This window comes from Polistes fuscatus, unplaced genomic scaffold, assembly GCF_010416935.1.
Source record: "Polistes fuscatus isolate 324 unplaced genomic scaffold, CU_Pfus_HIC Scaffold22, whole genome shotgun sequence".
Classification (NCBI taxonomy): domain Eukaryota; kingdom Metazoa; phylum Arthropoda; class Insecta; order Hymenoptera; family Vespidae; genus Polistes; species Polistes fuscatus.
In genome coordinates this window covers 1,587,176-1,606,413 of record NW_025113099.1, presented here as the reverse complement: position 1 = coordinate 1,606,413, position 19,238 = coordinate 1,587,176, and the positions used below count along the sequence as shown (strand labels likewise).

At 30.7% G+C, this 19,238-nt stretch overlaps 1 protein-coding gene across 2 annotated transcripts in view; it reads right to left on the bottom strand.

Moving 5' to 3' along the window:
- The window catches only part of LOC122518013 (leishmanolysin-like peptidase), a 330,144-nt gene that overhangs the window by 62,623 nt on the left and 248,283 nt on the right, over positions 1-19,238 (bottom strand). For both annotated transcript variants that reach the window (XM_043636656.1, XM_043636658.1), the window contains exon 3: positions 3,016-3,046. In XM_043636656.1, the coding sequence (XP_043492591.1) occupies positions 3,016-3,046 (31 nt within the window). The remainder of the gene's footprint in view (positions 1-3,015; positions 3,047-19,238) is intronic.

Sequence of the window (19,238 nt, the reverse complement as noted above, 5' to 3'; positions counted from 1 at the left end):
CAATATAGTTATTTCACAATTTAGATCGTTATTTCGTGAATGAAAAAAAATTTCATATATTTACTGTAACAAATATACAATAAAACAATTCAATGAATTTGATTAATATACCCATTAGAAAAATAATGAACAAAATATCCCTAAATCTAGTGTTAATAGAACAATATAGTTACTTCACAATTTAGATCGTTATTTCGTGAATGAAAAAAATTTCATATATTTACTGTAACAAATATACAATAAAACAATTCGATCAATTTGATTAATATACCCATTAGAAAAATAATGAACAAAATATTCCTAAATCTAGTGTTAATAGAACAATATAGTTATTTCACAATTTAGATCGTTATTTCGTGAATGAAAAAAATTTTATATATTTACTGTAACAAATATACAATAAAACAATTCAATGAATTTGATTAATATACCCATAGAAATTTGATGGTAAAAGTAAGAGGGGTGATAATTCTCGAGCGTTTAACGCCACGATAGAATGAATTTAAACGGTGTTGTTAGTTTGCCGAGTTGGTGCATTAACTACGGCTCCGTTTTCTTCTCTCTCTCTCTCTCTCTCTCTCTCGTTCTTTTTCTCTGTGTTTCTATCTCATTCCAACCGTCAGCCTTTTACATGCCACGGCGGTTGTAAATCTCTTTGGTAAAAGAGAGCACTGGATGCACAAGGGTGCATCCTACCTCCTCTCGTCCGTTCGTTGCAACAACGTTGAATCCGTCAACTACGTTGGCAGAACTTTATAAAGTGTTTGGGGGCTTGAAAAAAAAATAATACGAGAAAAGAAACGAAAGAGAGAGAGAGAGAGAAAGAAATTACAAAACAACATAAAAAAAAAGAAGAAAAAAAACAAATTTGTAGTTTGCAACGGGGGGTGGGGGTAGGGATGGTGGGGGATCGGAAGTTAAGAGATTGGAAGAGAGAGAGAGAGAAAGAAATTACAAAACAACGTAAAACAAAAAAAGAAGAAAAAAAACAAATTTGGAGTTTGCAATGGGTTGGTGGGGTGGGGGTGGGGGATGGGGGTGGGGGATCGGAAGTTAAGAGATTGGAGGATGAGAGACGCGAAAGGTAAACGTGGCATGCGTTTGAACGGCGAGGGGAGGGGGTAGTGGTAATGGGGAGGAGAGTTTTGAGGGTTAGGGGGTTGATTCTGGAGGCTCGAGAAAAACTTTTCAATCCTACGTCCCTGGTGGTTCCTCGCACGCTGGAGAACCTCCAGTTTTTTTTCGCTTCGTTGAACACGTCCGGCTGTGTACGTCACTCTCTCTCTCTCTCTCTCTCTTTCTTTCTCTTTTTTTTATTTTTTTTTTCTCTCTCGCGTCTCTTCTTTTTTAGCTTGCCACGCGAAAGCCACTTTTAAATTGGGCACTCCGCCAGAAAAGTCAATATTTCGGGGGAGAAAACGCACCTAGGTACAATGATCGTTCTTTTCTCTGTCTCTTTTTGTTTCTTTCAATGAAAATTACGCTTTTCTAGAATGAGAGGGAAAGAAATTTGTACTTCGTTTCTCGAATCATTATCAAATAATATGACTTTAATTATTATTTATCTTTTTTTTTCATCTAAACACATTACTCTAGTAAATGAAAAAAAAAGGAAATAAAAAATACGAAAATCATTTTTTTTTCTTTATGCAAAACTATCGTGAAAAATTTCAATAAGAAATTTATTAGAAAATAAACTATACTATATTCTTATAATAATTTCATTCTTATAAAATTAAAAAAAATAATATTAATAAATAATAATTCTTATTAAATAATAAATATAATAAGAATAAATTCTTATTAAAATTCTTATAAAATATTACATTCAGTTAATTGTATTGAATTTATTGAATGAATTCATTCATAAATGTGAATATTGTTTAGTTTTACAATTTGTCGATAAAGAAACAAAAAAAAAAACTATTCTGATATAAAGAAAGAAATTAGTTAATCGATTAGTATGTAAAATTCGTGATTAGAGTGATTACGTATACGAAATTGGTGGAAGGGGGGGAGACTACTAGTATCATAATATTATATTAAGTTAACTATGCTTGTTCGTATTCGAAAGGTAGCATAAATGGACGATCTACGATTGAAACGCGGCCAGTAATTTCCGGTTATTTGGCGCATACGGTTATGATCAGAATAATGTGCTACTGTTATTACTGATGGTGGTAGTGATGGTGGTGGTTGTGCATTAGGTTATCGGCCACGATGCCAACAACATTTGATACGAAACGCTGTTTATCCAGTGCAATTTATTTCCATTCGATACATGCGTGTTCATTGATACGGAAAAGTGAGGAGAAAGTTTCGACAGAGTTATGGAAAAAAAAAAATATTTTATTTTGCGATCTCGAGCGAACAAATATGACGCTTTCATCGATGTTATTCTACTCGTTCGGATGATCGAACGATAGCCTATTTTTAGGCTTTTTTTAATTTTTTAAATGGTGTATTGAAAAGAAATTGAAGAAATTAAATGTGTAAGTGTACAGCAGACAAGTTGATATTTAAAAGAAAGTATATTACTAATTAATTTGTTTGTAACTTTATAAACGATTATTAAAAACAAAAGAAGGTTTGACAATCTAAAAAAAGAAAATAAATTTATTCGTTAAGTGTAGAAATTTGATGTTTGTGTTAAAAAGGTAATTTATTATTATATTATTATATTATTATAAATTTGATAGCAGACAAGTTGATATTTAAAAGAAAGTATATTACAAATTAATTTGTTTGTAACATTGTAAAAAATTATTAAAAACAAAAAAAGATTTAACAATCTGAAAAAAGAAAATAAATTTGTTCATTAAGTGTAGAAATTTGATATTCGTGTGAAAGGCAATTTATTATTATTATTATTATTATATAATTATAAATTTGATATTTATTAAAAAGCGAATTAATTTCTAGATCAAATATTATATATTATAATGCAATTAAAAACGAACGATAAAAAAGAGAATAATTTGATTATGTATTAAAAGAATATATTAAATTACTTACATTAATAAGATCCAATTTCTCGTCATCCAATCTGTAATAAAAATAAAAGGTAGGTATAAGCCAATGTAATATGAAATCGATGTTAGATGAAAATTACGTTTTCAAAGAGATATTTCGAGAAAGAAGGAAGAGAAAATTGGTGTTCGAAATGTAACGTAATAACGTTAAGTTTTGCTAACATATGGGGGAGGGTGGAGAGGGGGAAGGGGAGGGGGGTGAGGGGGGAGAGGGGGACTCTCACTCGAAAACCCTACTATCTGAGCTAGGATAAAAGCAGCAGGACCGTTTTGGTGCTCTAACGTTAACCAGCCAATTTCGAAAGTTCGTGGTGAATCAACGGGACAAACTAATTTACCAACTAATTTTCGAAATAGGAATTCCAAATGAGAAGGTCGCGTTCTCAGTGCAAGGATACCCCCCCACCACTAACCCACAGTACTTTCAGAAAATGACTTTTCAGAGACAAGTTATGTCCTGACCCTTTCAACTCACATGCGATGATCTTTTACGATACGCGACATCTGCGTTTATTATCGTCAAGTGGTAATCGATTGCTAAATATTATTTTATATCTTAGCAACGATACGTTTATCGAAAAAAAAACAATACATAAATAAAATTTGGAATTATAATTTGTTTTTATCTAGAACCAACAGTGTTTAAATAATTCAAATTTCATTATTATTTATTTTACGAAAATAATAATAAGTTTAATTTGATAAATATTATTTAAATATGTTTAATCGATTTACATCTAATTTTCGTATCGTTGAATTTTAATGATATTTATTTTATTTATTAATTATTAAAATATTATATATAATTAATTACTAAAATATTAATTTTATTTATTAATTAATGATATTTATTTGAATTATTATTTAATAAATCTAAGAAGAGAGTTTTTAATCGGGTACAGTCAATCAAGAAAGTGATCGATCTAACGTTAATAATAAAATCAATGTTTGCGATCTTACTCGATAAGTTTGTAGTTAACAGTTTCTTGGTATATTCCCCGAAGTATTATGAAATTAGTTAGGTATCGGATGATACCATATAATACTGTCGATTTATTTGAGCTTGATCTCGAGAGGCCAACTGTTCTCGACAGTTGCTAATCAAGACAAATGACGTCTGACTAAAGCAAATCGTTTCTTCCTCATCTAACCCGTTCCTTCCTTCCTACCTCCGTTCCTCCTTTACTCCCTTGGTTCGTTCTCGATGAGGCGGTTTCCGCCTTAAACAACTAATGCCTCGATTAACATTTTAATTATATCGCAAGAGACACGAAAGTTCCAGAGAACGTTCCGTAAGCCTTAACGAGGGAAGAAGATTAGAGTGTCGTTAGGGTAGGCAAGCCTATCTTCTACTTCACCCTCTCTCTCTCTCTCACTTATAACACCCCCACTAACCCATCTTATTCCCACCCAGCCACTACCTTAAAGTCGTCCGCGAATCTAATTTGAGCTTAACGTAGCGCGATATGAGTCCCCGGGAATAATTTGTCGTAGCTCCTTACGTCAGGTAAAACGAGTTTACGAATAACTTTCATAAGAACCCTCAAAGAATTCTACAAATTTGGTTTAAGTTAACGAGAACGGCGGTAAGGGGGGTAGGAAATAGGGGGGGGGGTAGCTCGAAAAACTTAATCTAACTCGATGGATATTACTTGCGATTCCTTTAGGGTTTATTATATACAATATTTAGGTATAATTAAAAATATAATTAAAACTATAATTATTCGTGTATAAATAATATTATATTATATATATGCAAATGTAAACGTTTTATGTTTTAGTTAAGTTTTATAAATTATATCTAAAGTATTAATAACTGAGAAACAGGTCTTCGTGGCTCAAGTGGTAGAGCGTTCTTTCGGTATGCGAAAGATCCTGGGTTCGAATCCCCCCGGGGCCTCACGATTTTTTAAACATTTGAAGCTCGAATTTATTGGGAGAATTCTTCGAACGAACAAATGCGTCAGGGTTATGCGTCACTAAATAATAAAAAAAATAACTGAGAATTTATAATAATTACTTTTACTATACTATACTTATACTATACTATCTATAGTTAAAGAGAACGGGGGAGGGTGGTAGCTCGAAAAACTTAATCTAACTCGATGGATATTACTTACGATTCCTTTAGGGTTTATTATATACAATTATTTGGGTATAATTAAAAATATAATTATTCGTCTATGAATAATATTATATATATGTAAATGTAAACGTTTTATGTTTTAGTTAAGTATTATAAATTATATATTTAAAGTATTAATAACTGAGAACTTTATATTAAATACTTTTTATACTATATAGTTAACGAGAACGAGGGAGGGGGGGAGGGGGTAGCACGAAAAACTTAATCTAACTCGATGGATATTACTTACGATTCCGTTTTAGGGTTTATTATATACAATTATTTGGGTATAATTAAAAATATAATTATTCGTCTATGAATAATATTATATTATATATATATGTAAACGTTTTATGTTTTAGTTAAGTATTATAAATTATATTTAAAGTATTAATAACTGGAAACTTTATATTAAATACTTTTATATTATATATTCAATACTTTGAATGGCTGTGTTAAAAGTTTGCAGCATACAACATAGACCTTTCTTACAAATACCTTTTTTCAACAAAAATACTTGTTAGAATGAAAATATATACGATTTATTCGAAAACAAATGAAAAAAAAGGAATTTTTCTCGAAATCTCGAAACTTTTCAATCCCTCCCCCCACCCTCGGTATTATACGTGAAAATTTATATTCTAAAAAAAAACGCACCATAAATTAATATTTATATTTGAAAATAATATTTTCCCATATCTAAATTTATGCGCACGTATAATAATTTTCTCCATAAAAAGGGGCTTATACATTCTTTTTTTCTTTCGTACGTTTGTTTTTGCGTTGGTAAGGAATTAATCCCCCTTTAGAAATCTTGTTGCTTTTATAAGACGGAAAATGGTTTTTATGGTAAATACGAAAGGACGATTATTCTAATGCACGTGACAGAGACAAATCACTTAATATTCGTCATACGCGTCATACTCATGATATATTAGAATCCGTTAAAGCGGGTCTACAGGTTCGATGCGTTAGCCACAACTCGAATACATACACATGAACTACACGTATATACATATACATACATCTATATATGTGTATATTATACATATATCTATTTATATATATATGTCTTTATACGTGTATATGTGGTATACATATATCTATATCTATATATGTGTAAATGTATTATATTCATATGTATAGGTAAACTGTATATATATATATGTCTTTATACGTGTATATGTGGTATACATATATCTATATATATATATGTGTGTAAATATATTATATACATATGTATAAGTAAACTGTGTATATATATATGCATTAAACGTGTATATGTGGTATACATATATCTATATCTATATGTGTGTAAATGTATTATATGCATATGTATAGGTAAACTGTGTACAGTGACGTACCAACGTACCTTCCTTCCCTACAGGTTAAACGGATAATCGAAATTGGCCTTAATCGTCGTTCGAATATTCGCAGGTACGGTTTAATAGCTTCGCGATGGATAATGCCAAAGTGCATGCATGCCTTGTCTATTGTAAAAGTGATCAGATTGAACTAAATTATCTACTTATTGATTCTATTCTTTGCTTGCTTGCTTGCTTGCTTGCTTGTTTATTTGCATGTTTGTTGGCTTTGAATAACTAAAGATAAAGAGAGTTTAATAATAATTTCAACAAACTGAGTTTAATATACGAACGAGAAATGAGAAAATATCTATTTACATATTAGAAATTTTATGGGGATATATGAAAATATCGATTATCGAATCTATCCGCTTGAATTTTCCTCTTTCTCTCTCTTTTTTTTTTCTTTCTTTTTTTTTCCCCTGTTTTCATCGTTTTTCCCAATTAAATCCTCGTACGGGTAAAGTTAAATAAAATTCTTCAAAGACATACGTATGGTTTGTTTTTTTTTTCTTAGATGGAAAATAAAGATTATTTAATTTTTCGATTTCATTACGTTTTATATCGATGATATAATATTTTGGGAAAAAATTATGAATGTTTAAAGCAAAATATTTCAACTATTGTTGGAATACAATTTAATGCGGAAAAAAAATTTCATCGGCACGAACCTGCAAATATTATTGAATATGTTAAACGTGAACGTTTATTATCATACAAATATTTCAATATTAAGAGTAATTTAATAAATCAGAAATATTTGGTAAAAAACCACGAATGTGTAAAAAAAAAAACAAAACAAAAACCACGTTTTCATATTATTCGTTACAGAAGAATAATTTTAATTGAAAAATAAATTCAACGTGCGCCAGGAATGTGTGTGTGAATATTTTTGATGGAAGATGTTAAACGTAAATTTTGACGAGATGGAAGGGTAGGTTTTAACTTGGAACTATAGTGCGCGGTTTGAAGGTACACATTGAAGAAATAGGTCGTTCTTGGTTGAAACGAGGTATAAAGTAACTAGAAAAGCTGGCTTACCTTATGCGAGCTCATTTTCTCTGTTATAAAAGCGAACGATGGATAGAAAGATAACTCTGTCCATCCTAAGAATATATATCTTGCCGATGGTAGAGATATAATATCCTAGAGTAGACGTGATTTTAAAGTAAATCTTTTCTTCCTTGAAATTGTTGCGAACGAACCAACGAACGAACGAACGAACGAACGAGAAAGCTTAGATAAACTCTTACATTATGGGATATACAAGAATATTTTCAATTGAAAATTTCCATTTAATTCTTCTTCTATCCCTTTGCACTCGAGCGGCGCCTATAAGGCGCCCAGCTGATTTCAAGCGGCGCCTATACAGCGCCCGGCTGATTTCAAGTTTCGTTAAATATCGCAACAAAACTAATTACAGAGTGCAGTATTTATCAAAGTATGTTTTTTTCGACATATAAATGAATAAACTGATGATATTTTATTATTTCCATGCGCTTGTTTGTTTATAAATGTTTTTAAAGTACCTGTCAAATGTCTACTGAAATTTAGCCGAAATCTTCTCGAGTTGCTGAAAAGGCCTTGAGTGCAAAGGGCTATTATGGTTTACCGTTAATTTCTATTATTTGCGCGAAGAAAATTTTCCCTTTTTTTTTTTTATATATTTTACAAAAATATAAGAAAAAAATGAATTTTTTCAACGTAGTAACATAATATATTTCAGATATAAATTTGATTAAAAAATTTCTAACATTTTTTTCTTCATTATTACACGTCAAAATTTGTTTTGTTTTATTTTACTATCCTAGAATAGAAACAGTCGGGAATTTTGTAAAACGCGAGTAAAAATTTCAAACGCGAATGCTCTAAATGTAATAGAAATTACCTAACAACAAGCTACTTTATTTCTTCTTTTTTTTCCTGCTCATTTTTTTATAGTTACAATCTTTGTATCCCCCCCTTCATGGTATACGCTGCCCTTTCCCCTTTCCCCCTTTCTCGAACCCACTCTCAAATATACAGAAGTTTTTCTCCCGAGCCATTCTGGTCTCGACCAGCCAAGCAATTTCCAGTTTTGCTGGCTGGTGATTAAGATGCTTAATCTGTAAGCGAGCAAATGGTCTACCTCATACACACACACACACACATACCCCTCTCACCTCTTTCTCTTTATCCTCCCCGTGTTTTTCTTGTAAGGCTTGAAGTTAAAAAAACAAAAAGAAAAAAGAAAACGAGAAGAAGAAACTACAAAGTTTGATAAATTCAGCCTATTTTATCCTTTTTACGATTCTAGTTTTAATTCGATGTACGTATCTCTATGTGTATCTACGTAGAACTATAACTTATTTTTACTTATTTTTTGAAAACACGCGATAACAGTCATAAAACGTTTGTAAAATAATCGAACATTTTGAAAGAGAAAGGAAAAACAAAAAGTACGATATTATTTTGATTAACCAAGAACGTATAATAATTTTATTTTATTTAATAATTATTATATTTTTTATTTAATATTTATTATTAATAATTATTATAATATTATTAATAATTTAATTTATTTAAAATTATTATAATATTTTTTATTTTATATTTATTGTAATATAATAATTATTATAATATTATTAATAATTTTATTTTATTTAATAATTATTATAATATTTTTTATTTAATATTTATTGTAATATAATAATTATTATAATATTATTAATAATTTTATTTTATTTTTTATTTCAAATATTTATTTATTCTTGTACTCATTTAGGCCAATTATTTATCATATTATAAGTTGGTCAACTAATGTTGATCGGTAATCTAAATCATAGTTTGTTGTCATAGTTATAAAGTTTCGATCATTCACAATCAATTAATTCATTCGTCAGATATTTACCGGTTATACAATTTTTCTTTGAATCATGCATCTCTCTATGTTCGAATAATTTTGACCAATAAATTAAATTCATAATAATATTATGTTTGTAAAAAATGTTTTGTATCGCATAATTTATGTTTTTAAAGTGTTATAAAGGTATGTAAAATAAAATAAGTATTGTTTTTTCTCAATTTGAAGCATCTTAAATTACGTTGAGTGTACTTCGGTTCCTTCAAATTTTATAACAAATTTGGTTGTTAATTTTGAAAGTGGCCTAACTTGATTCTTAGTAAAAAAACGCATATTATTCACTTAATAATTGCCATAATTTTAATAGGAATTGTAAATTGAACACCTTTAGATACACTAAAGTAGCATAACTCATTGGTATTCTGTACGTATATTTTTAATTGCATTCAAACACAAACCTTCAAATATCTCAATTTAAGGTTAAATATTTAGGGATTTAGGCCACTTTCAAAATAAACGGCTCATATATCGTAAAAGTTATGGAATAGTGGTCGTCATTTATTTAACAATCGATTGATCGATAAAAATATTTCCGGTTATACCAATTTTCTATATTTTTTTTATCTTTCATCTTCCTTTCATTTATCCATCTATCTCTCTCTCTCTCTTTGCTTTTACGGTTAATTATCGTACTCTCTTCTGGCCTCTCGTAATTATCCTAAGTCAACGCAGTCACGAACACGTTGTTGTAGTAGAGTCAATTTTCAAGATAGACGACGACAACGACGAGGAGGAGGAAAATGAGGAAAACGAGGACGACGACGAAGATGACGAAGATGAGGAAGATGAGGACGCGTTAAAAGGGCTTCACGGTTAATTTATCGTCCCTATGGCTAGCTAGTCAGCTAGCTAGTCAGCTTATGCTATATTATAAGAGTTGCTTTTCAACGTACACGATGCTCGTTACTAAATTAACGATTGATTACCACTGAACGGTTTATGGATAGCTAATGCAAATATTGCCCTAATAACGTGGCTACTAATGAGGATAGTGCTATATGTTAGAGTTAAGGGGGGGTGAACGTGCGTTAATCGTCGTGAACCTCTTTGTCTTCTGTCAACGATCCACTATATCATTCGTCGACGTTTTCATCGTTTTCAATCAAATTATCTGTCGGATTATTATTGTCATTTTATTTCATCTTAATATCTTTTTTTTTTAATTTTCCCTATATATATCATTGTGTTAATATATATTTATTTTATACATATAATAATTTCATATTTATAATAATTTATTTTTTATTAAATTAAATTTATTTAATTTTTGTTATAATAATTTATTTTATTAATTATATTTCATACATATATAATAATTTCATATTTATAATAATTTATTTTTTAATAAATTAAATTTATTTAATTTTTGTTATAATAATTATTTTATTAATTATATTTCATATATATATAATAATTTCATATTTATAATAATTTATTTTTATTAAATTAAATTTATTTAATTTTTGTTATAATAATTTATTTTATTAATTATATTTCATACATATACAATAATTTCATATTTATTTCATATATATAATTATTCGATATTTTTTTGTATTATAAAAACAAAAAGAGAGAAAGAAAGAAAGATTACGAGATACTATGATTTGAAATTAATTTAATATTATTAATCGAATGAAAAATATAAATATATTATAATGATATATATATTAATAATTAAAATATATATGATTAGAATTATATATAAATTATTAATATAACGTAGTAGAGTATAATATACTATTTTAAATATAAATATCGTTAAATAACAACGTGTATCGTTAATTAAATTTAAAAAACAAGGTTTTTTGTTTTTTTTATATTATACTTTAGCGTAGTGAAACTAATCGTTGAAATGATTTCAATCGAATTTAAAAACACTTAGTATATATTCCATTAATTTGTAATTTAATTGTTCGTACAATTATCTTCAATCTTTCGAAAGAAGAAATGAAAATAAAGGTTAATAAGCGTAAATTAGACGTTTCGAATCACGAAGATGGGTATAAGGTAGGTAGGTAGTTAGGTATAAAGGTACACACACGACGTGACGTCTATTACTGAAATCAGTCATCATTTTAGGTAACATAACGACGATAGTATGAGAGAGAGATAGAAGGTGATGCTAATGTTCCACAAGCTGGCTGCTATGTACGTACGTTAATAGCAAGAGAGAGTAGTATTATTAATGATAGTCATACTCCGACCGAGACCCGTCTTTCACCTTCGTCAACGTACTATACTATACCATACTACCAAACCTATTCGTCCTGCTTATTGTTCCATGAGAAAATGAACGCCATGACTAAAGACAGCTATGGGCATTAACCTTCTCTCTCTTTCTCTCTTTCTCTCTTTCTCTCTTTCTTTCTCTCTTTTTTTTCTCTTTTTCTTTTTCTCCCTTTACAAGGAAATAGAAGAATGAATATTTAATCGACAAAAAGTTATCTTTTCTACGTTAAAATCCAATACACGTGGTGCATATTTAAAAAAAAACCTTTACTGGAAAAGTATTAACCCTTTGCTCTCGAGCGGCGCCTATGCGGCGCCCAGCTGATTTCAAGCGGCGCCTATACGGCGCCCGGCTGATTTCAAGTTTCATTAAATATCACAACAAACTAATTACGGAGTGTAATATTTATCAAAGTTTGTTTTTTTCGACATATAAATGACTCTCTTCCTCTTTCTCTTTCTCTCCTTTTTTTTCTCTTCTTCTTTTACTCCCTTTACAAGGAAATAGAAGAATGAATATTTAATCGACAAAAAGTTATCTTTTCTACGTTAAAATCCAACACACGTGGTGCATATTTAAAAAAAAACCTTTCTGGAAAAGTATTAACCCTTTGCTCTCGAGTGGCGCCTATGCGGCGCCCAGCTGATTTCAAGCGGCGCCTATACGGCGCCCGGTAGCCAATTTCAAGTGTCAAATCAACCAAAACTAATTACAGAGTGTAGTATTTATCAAAGTTTGTTTTTTTCGACATATAAATGAATAAACTGATGATATTTTATTATCTCTATACGCTTGTTTGTTTATAAATGTTTTTAAAGTACCCGTAAAATGTCTACTTAATTTGGCCGAAATCGTCTCGAGTTGCTGGTTCGATTTTGTTGTTTTTTTCTCTTCTTCTTCTTCTTAAATGACATCGAGATTTAAATTCAATATTTTATCGATTGGATTACTCAAGAAAAATTGACGTCTCCTTAAGTAATAATTGATCAAACGATTGTATCCGATTGGTCTGTGATTTATAGAAGTGGGTGGGATTAAGGGGATTCCTTGGGAGATTGTGATTAATGTAATTTATACGAATCAATATTTATATATTACTATGATTCATTTTAAGATGTTATTTTTTTTCCTTGTAATTGTTTATTATATTTTATTTCCTTGTCGCGTAATTACTAAAAATATCGTATATGACGATTCGTCGTTATACAAATCAACAAATCTTATCGATAATTATCAAAATATATTTCATTATATTTCATTTATAATACTTTATATAATCGTAATATAAGAAGAAGAAGAAGAAGAAGAAAATTAAAACAAAACAAAACAAAAAAGCAATACGTTTCACGATAGTTACAATTAATTAAATGAGATAAATATAACATATTTGCGTAGTTTAATCGTTCCTCGCGATAATGTAAGCAACAAGGAAAATCATTTATATTACTTTATGATAAAACGATAAATAAATCGCAAAAAAAAAAAAAAAATAAAAAAAAAAATAAAAGAACAAGATCGTTATCCTCGACGTTTACGTTGCACAAATGTGAATTACGTATCCATAAATAATATATATTACATGTGGTAGTTTCGGTGCTTGTATGTGTAAAATACGTGTGCGTGTATGAATGTTTGTCGAAGGAAAATGACGTAATGTTTGACTATGTGTGTCTACCGGTAACAGGAAGAGAGATATAAAAAGATATATATAAAAAAAAAAGAAAAAAAAAAGAAAAAATAAAACACGAAGAAAAAAAAAAGGAAAAGACAAAAATAAATGCAACGTATCGAGCCGGGTGAGAGACAGAGTAGAGTAATTTAATAATGCCGGAGGCGCGATGACGAAGCTTCCCGAGCTTAACGACGAACTTTTCCAAGCTTTTAAACGCGATAATAACGCGGCACCCGCGCGTCCTTATGCTTCTGAAAATTCCGACACCGATAACACGAACGATACGATGATAACGACTGGAATGCTTCCTTCAAATGACGTTTCGTTATAGCACTCGAAATTGTTCGCGTTTCAAAACCTTTTCCAAATGATTATATCTTCTAATAAAAGCTGCATGGTTTTTTTTTTTTGGTTTTTTTTTTTAAGAAATTTTTTTTCAAGGACAAATATTTAAAAAAAGTTAAAAACAACATTTTACTCTCGTCCGTGTAATATTACAATTTTATTATTTATTAATTGTTTTCTCGAATCATTCTCGTTTACGAATGTATGAATGAATTATTAATTTTTTTTTCTTTTGTAAATATAAAAACGCAATACTTTTTTTCCTTCTCGTTTCGTTTGATCTTTTTTTTTCTTTCTTTCCTTCTTTTTTTTTTCGTAAAAAATTAATAAAAACAGAAGAAACATTTGCTTTCCATTCGACGTGTATATATTTCTCGTCGTTGGTCGATTATAATTACTTTACCGATGAGAAATTTTTTTCGACTAAATTCAAAAGGTTAAACTTGCGTTCGAGAGAATATCAAATCATAACTTTTATATTTTATAAACGATCGCGCGTAGAAATAAAATAATCGTTTCTTCCTTTACAAACGGATATTACGAGGAAATTAATTCTACAAACGAGAGAAAGAGAGAGAGAGAGAGAACGTAAAGAAATCAAACGATTCTTTCATTTCAACCGAGAATAAACTCGATCGTTGAAACTATGAGATTCCAAAAGAAAGGAAAAAGGAAAGGAAAGGAAAGAAAGAAAAAATAAAAATGAGCAAACTTTTCGACCGGTAGACGTATTAATCAATCTTCTTGCAGTAAGTACGCATAATTAACTTTTGTGTTCATTAATCATACAGTGGGACGGACTAATACGAGAATATCTTTTCTTTTCTTCCATCTTTTCCTTCCGGTAAAGGAAAAATACAATTTTTCCACGCGTATATATGTGAGAGAAAGAAAGAGAGAGAGATATCCTATTTTTCTGTTCTTTTTTTCATATTTTTTTTCTATTACTATGGAAGATCGATAGGAAACAAACGTGAATAGTACCGAATCGTGCCAATTAATTCGCTGCGAAATCGTTCGACATATCGGTTGAAATTTCAGATAAATCAGTGGAATAAAAAGCAGAACCGAGATATATTATCTTTCTCTCTCTCTCTCTCTCTTTTTTCTTTTTTTTGAATTTTTCGACGAGTCTGACTCGGAGCTTGATTATCTGATTACCAAAAAAGAAAAAAAGAAAGAAGAGAAAGAGAATGAAAATCGGAGAAATAGTTTTAGTATTCGACAGAAATGATTCGACAATAATTTGTAGAATTATCGAAAAGTACTATCCCATTTCTATTTTTATCTTTCATTATACTGAACAGTTAAATTTTTCGAATAGGAAACTAAACGTTCGTCTGATTTTTTGTATTTTTTTTTTTTTTCACAGAGTTACTTGACTATCCCCTATAAATATTGATAAGATATGCGAAATACAAGTCCTTGGAATAGTTGTAGATATATATATATATATACGTACGTGTTAGAAACGTATGTTAGTGTGTGTGTGTGTGTACATACGCACGTTAGTGGAAGCTTAAGTATGAGTTATGGCGCATGCCGGCTACGAGGAGAACCCGGACGGTTGCTGGTGGTTAATTATACGGTGGGATTAGCTTGGCCGGCACCACCGCAAACCCACCCCTATAATTTTCTCGAGGGTTCAAATTCTAGCGTAAAGCGAGCTAGCGAGCTAGCTGGCTAGCTAGCTCGAAGCTGCTGCTCGAAAGGGAAACGAGCGAACGTGAGTGGGATGAAAGGAGATAGGGAACAGTTGGACAGCCAAGGCTTTGCGTGAGATAGAACATCCGGATTGAAGCTCGTGTTACGCCTTTGCACCGTCTATTTGCCATCTATTACATTCGACTATGTCGAATTCGACTCTCGATTCCTATCCCCCATAACTCTTTCCTTTTTTTTTCTTTTTTTTTCTAATTTATTTTTGAGCAAGATACTCAACCGCAAATCGTAGTTGCCGTCATAGAAATTCATAGAAATTTCATGGAAAAGGGATTCATCGTTTCGAAAGTATTTTCTTCATTTTTATTTTTGCTAATTAATGTAGGATTCGTGAAAAAAATTGGAACGTTGTACTGACTGGAGGACCGGGATTCGAACCCGGATTTTTTACTTTCCGGGCGACTGCCTTTAACCATTGAGCTATCCAGGCCCCACCGTCCAATCTCCTCACGAATGCCTATTTAAGTGTTTGGCTTGGAAGCGCGAGTATCCCTCATTAATATATTCTTTTCTTTTTTTTTTTAATTAACCGTATTAATAATTAAGACAGTAAGTTATTAAAAAATTGAAATAATATATTTGATATTAAAACAAATATTTGTAAAAATTAATATTAATATATCAATTATGTATGCGTGTGTGTGTGTGTATTGTGTATGTTTAATACATTTAATTAAGATTTAGCTCATGTTCTTACTTTTAAAATACGAGATAAATAATTACGTAAAATTGTCTGAATAATTATCATAGAATCGTGAAACCTGTTACCTTGATAATCATTAGAACGTTACTAATATCTTTGCAAACAATCGTTTTTCCTTTCATAGATCACTTCTTCAAATTAACGATAATAAGGAAAGATCTGACTATTTGCATATTCTTTTTTTAAATAAGAACGTTGGTCTGACGCAAAATTACAAAGAACAAATAAAATGAATGTGAATCTCGGTTCGTAAATTGAATCGTATAATAAGAGAGATAATAAGAAAACCAATCGATTGGAATAAAAAGAAAAAAGAAAATAAACGAAGTGACGTTAGATGAAACGTCATTAGAAAAATATTCGTTTTATTTTAAAACGGAAAACGTGACGGGGTGGGGGTGGGAGTTAAAAGAAAAACTTACAGTTCGTTATACCAAGTATTGTCGTTGATTACGTTTCCCTTTGTGTGTTGACTCTGATTTAGCGAATCTTGGCTTGAAATCTAAAACGTAATTGGCCAAGAAATCTTTTAATCGCGCATTCCATAAAGATTCAATCGTTTCACCCGTCTTATTTTTTTTCTTCTTTTATTTTCTTCACTCGATTAGGAGAATTTTTCGGTGAGAAGAAACTGCGTTTGAATTTTTTATTATTATTCTTATCTTCATACCCTTCTTCTGTTTCTTTCTACCCTTTTCTCTCTTTCTTTTTTCTTATTTTTTGGATTCTGTAACCCAGATGTATTTTTTCTTTCAATCGAATATCAGGGAACGATAAAACGGGAGAGCAATTTTTACCAATCGTCCATTCCGATCTAACAAGAATCTCTTTTTCGATGGATAACTTAACTTGGATTTGACTTTGGCGAATTTAGTTGGCAACGAAGATCAGAATTTGGGATTAGAATTATCATCCTAATGATAGTGAGATCGCTAGGGGAATTCTGGCATTAAACTGTACTTAAGATCTTAATTCTCTCTCTCTCTCTCTCTTTTGCTCATTCTAAGACGCGCGGGAACATGTTAAATATTTAAATACGGATTTGAGATCTCGAATACTCTTCTCTGTTTCTCTGTTTCTCACTCTCGAGAATAATCATGGGTCTTACTTCGAATTTTATTCGAAAATTAACTCGAAACAAGATAATACGCGCGTGTGTGTGTGTGTGTGTGATTAGAAAAAAGAAAATAGAAATAGCAGAGACATTTTCTAGACTCATTTTAGAACGTCGAGACTTGAAACACGCGTTTAAGGAACGACAGATATTGCTTTTCCGTGATGCAGTAAATTCATGCTAGTCTCGTATTAATGCTCGGTACCCGGTGTCGTCACGAAAAGGAACGCACGAAATTTCCTCCCTGTCTCCGGGGTAGATCGTTACTCATTTCCTCTTTCCTTCCAACGATACCCCGAATCCTTGATTTCCTATTTCTGTCCGAGTTGATTTTTCCTCGTTTATATTTCATTTAAATCTAATCACTTATCTAACATCCCGACGGTTTGTTGAATATTTTAATATTCAGATATTTCAATATTTATGAATTCACTCGTTTTTATGATTTTTCTCGATTGTTATTAATGATACTATGATTTTTATATTAATCTATTATTAATTAATATATATTAATAATTAATATTTTATATATATAATGATTATGTTATAATGATACTATGCGTTTTGTTTTGTTTTTTTTTTCTATCGTGGATATTTTGTTATCGATATAATTGTTAATATGACGTTGCAAAATTGATTTTATCTTGCGACGCGAATAAAACTGTAATATTGATTAATAAAATTAATAAAATTAATAAAAAAACAGATTTTATTCGAACACTAAATGTTGAAAATAACAAGTATTATGATATTTCTGATTCGTCAAAAATTATATTGAATTAATTAACACGAAAATAAAATGATATACATACAAAATAACTGAGATAAACGAAACTCACAATTTAATCTTTTTAATCTCGATTCAATTTTCATCATTACGTGCACATATGTCAACAACAACGTATATAAATATAAGATACATATATAAATGTAAAAGTTTGGAAATATCCCTCCCCTTTCTATTATTTTTCCTTCTCATTCTATTTCTTGCCTTTCCTTCCCTTTTTTTTCCTCTCACTCGGATATCGGTGAAAAGTTTTGGCTGCCGACGGTGAAGTCATGGAAGCAGCACACCGGAACACGCCATGGTACCACCGATGCTAGTTGAAATACGCCCGTGAGACAACGAATGCTCGTATAAGTTTAATCCTCCACGACAACGAAGACAACGACGACGACGACGAGGAGGAAGAGGAGGAAGAGGAGGACGACATAGCCCGCTGGGAGGACCGAATCCTTCTCAATTCTCCCCTTCCACTCTTCCACAACCGTACTTCACTTCCTTTTTGTCCCTTTTCTGCAGTTGACCTCGCCATATTTCTCTCTTTCTCTTTTACTTTCTATCTCACTTTTTTCCACTATCATCTTCCTTCACCTTAATTTTCTATCTTGTATAAGTATATCTATATCTATACGTAAGTGTGTACGTGTATGTATCATATGTACACATATATATACACGTGTTGTATATGTGTGAGCGTAGATTTCTTACTTCATTCTTTTTCTTTGCGATGTAATAAACCGTTCCAATCCAAGATCCTTATCATTCTTTTTTCTTCACTTTCTTCTTGACGTTCGTTCATTGGTTGGCTGGTAGGTTGGTTGGCTGGTTGGTTGGTTGGTAGGTTTTATTTTTACTTTAATTCCGTCAGGACGATCATATAAAGGCAATCGCAATCACGTAGAATTTAAAGCGCTTCAGGGCCTCTCTCTTTTTCGATTCCGTGAACGAAAAGGTTTCAGCCTTTGTGTTCACAAACGAACGCTATTCGTCGAACGTGGCTGGACTTTCCACGGAATGACGAAAAGCCGCGAGCTACGCTTACTCTTCTCTATTTCTATCTATCTATTTCTCTCTCTCTTTCTCTCTCTTTCTCTTTCTCTTAACTCTCTTTTAATTCTACGCACGCATTCCTCCTCTTCCTCCTTCCTTATTCCATCGAATTTTGTTCGCAATTCTATTTTCTATTTCGTTTGGTCAAGAATCGGAAACAATTCTAAGATTATCTTTGAGATATTATTATTA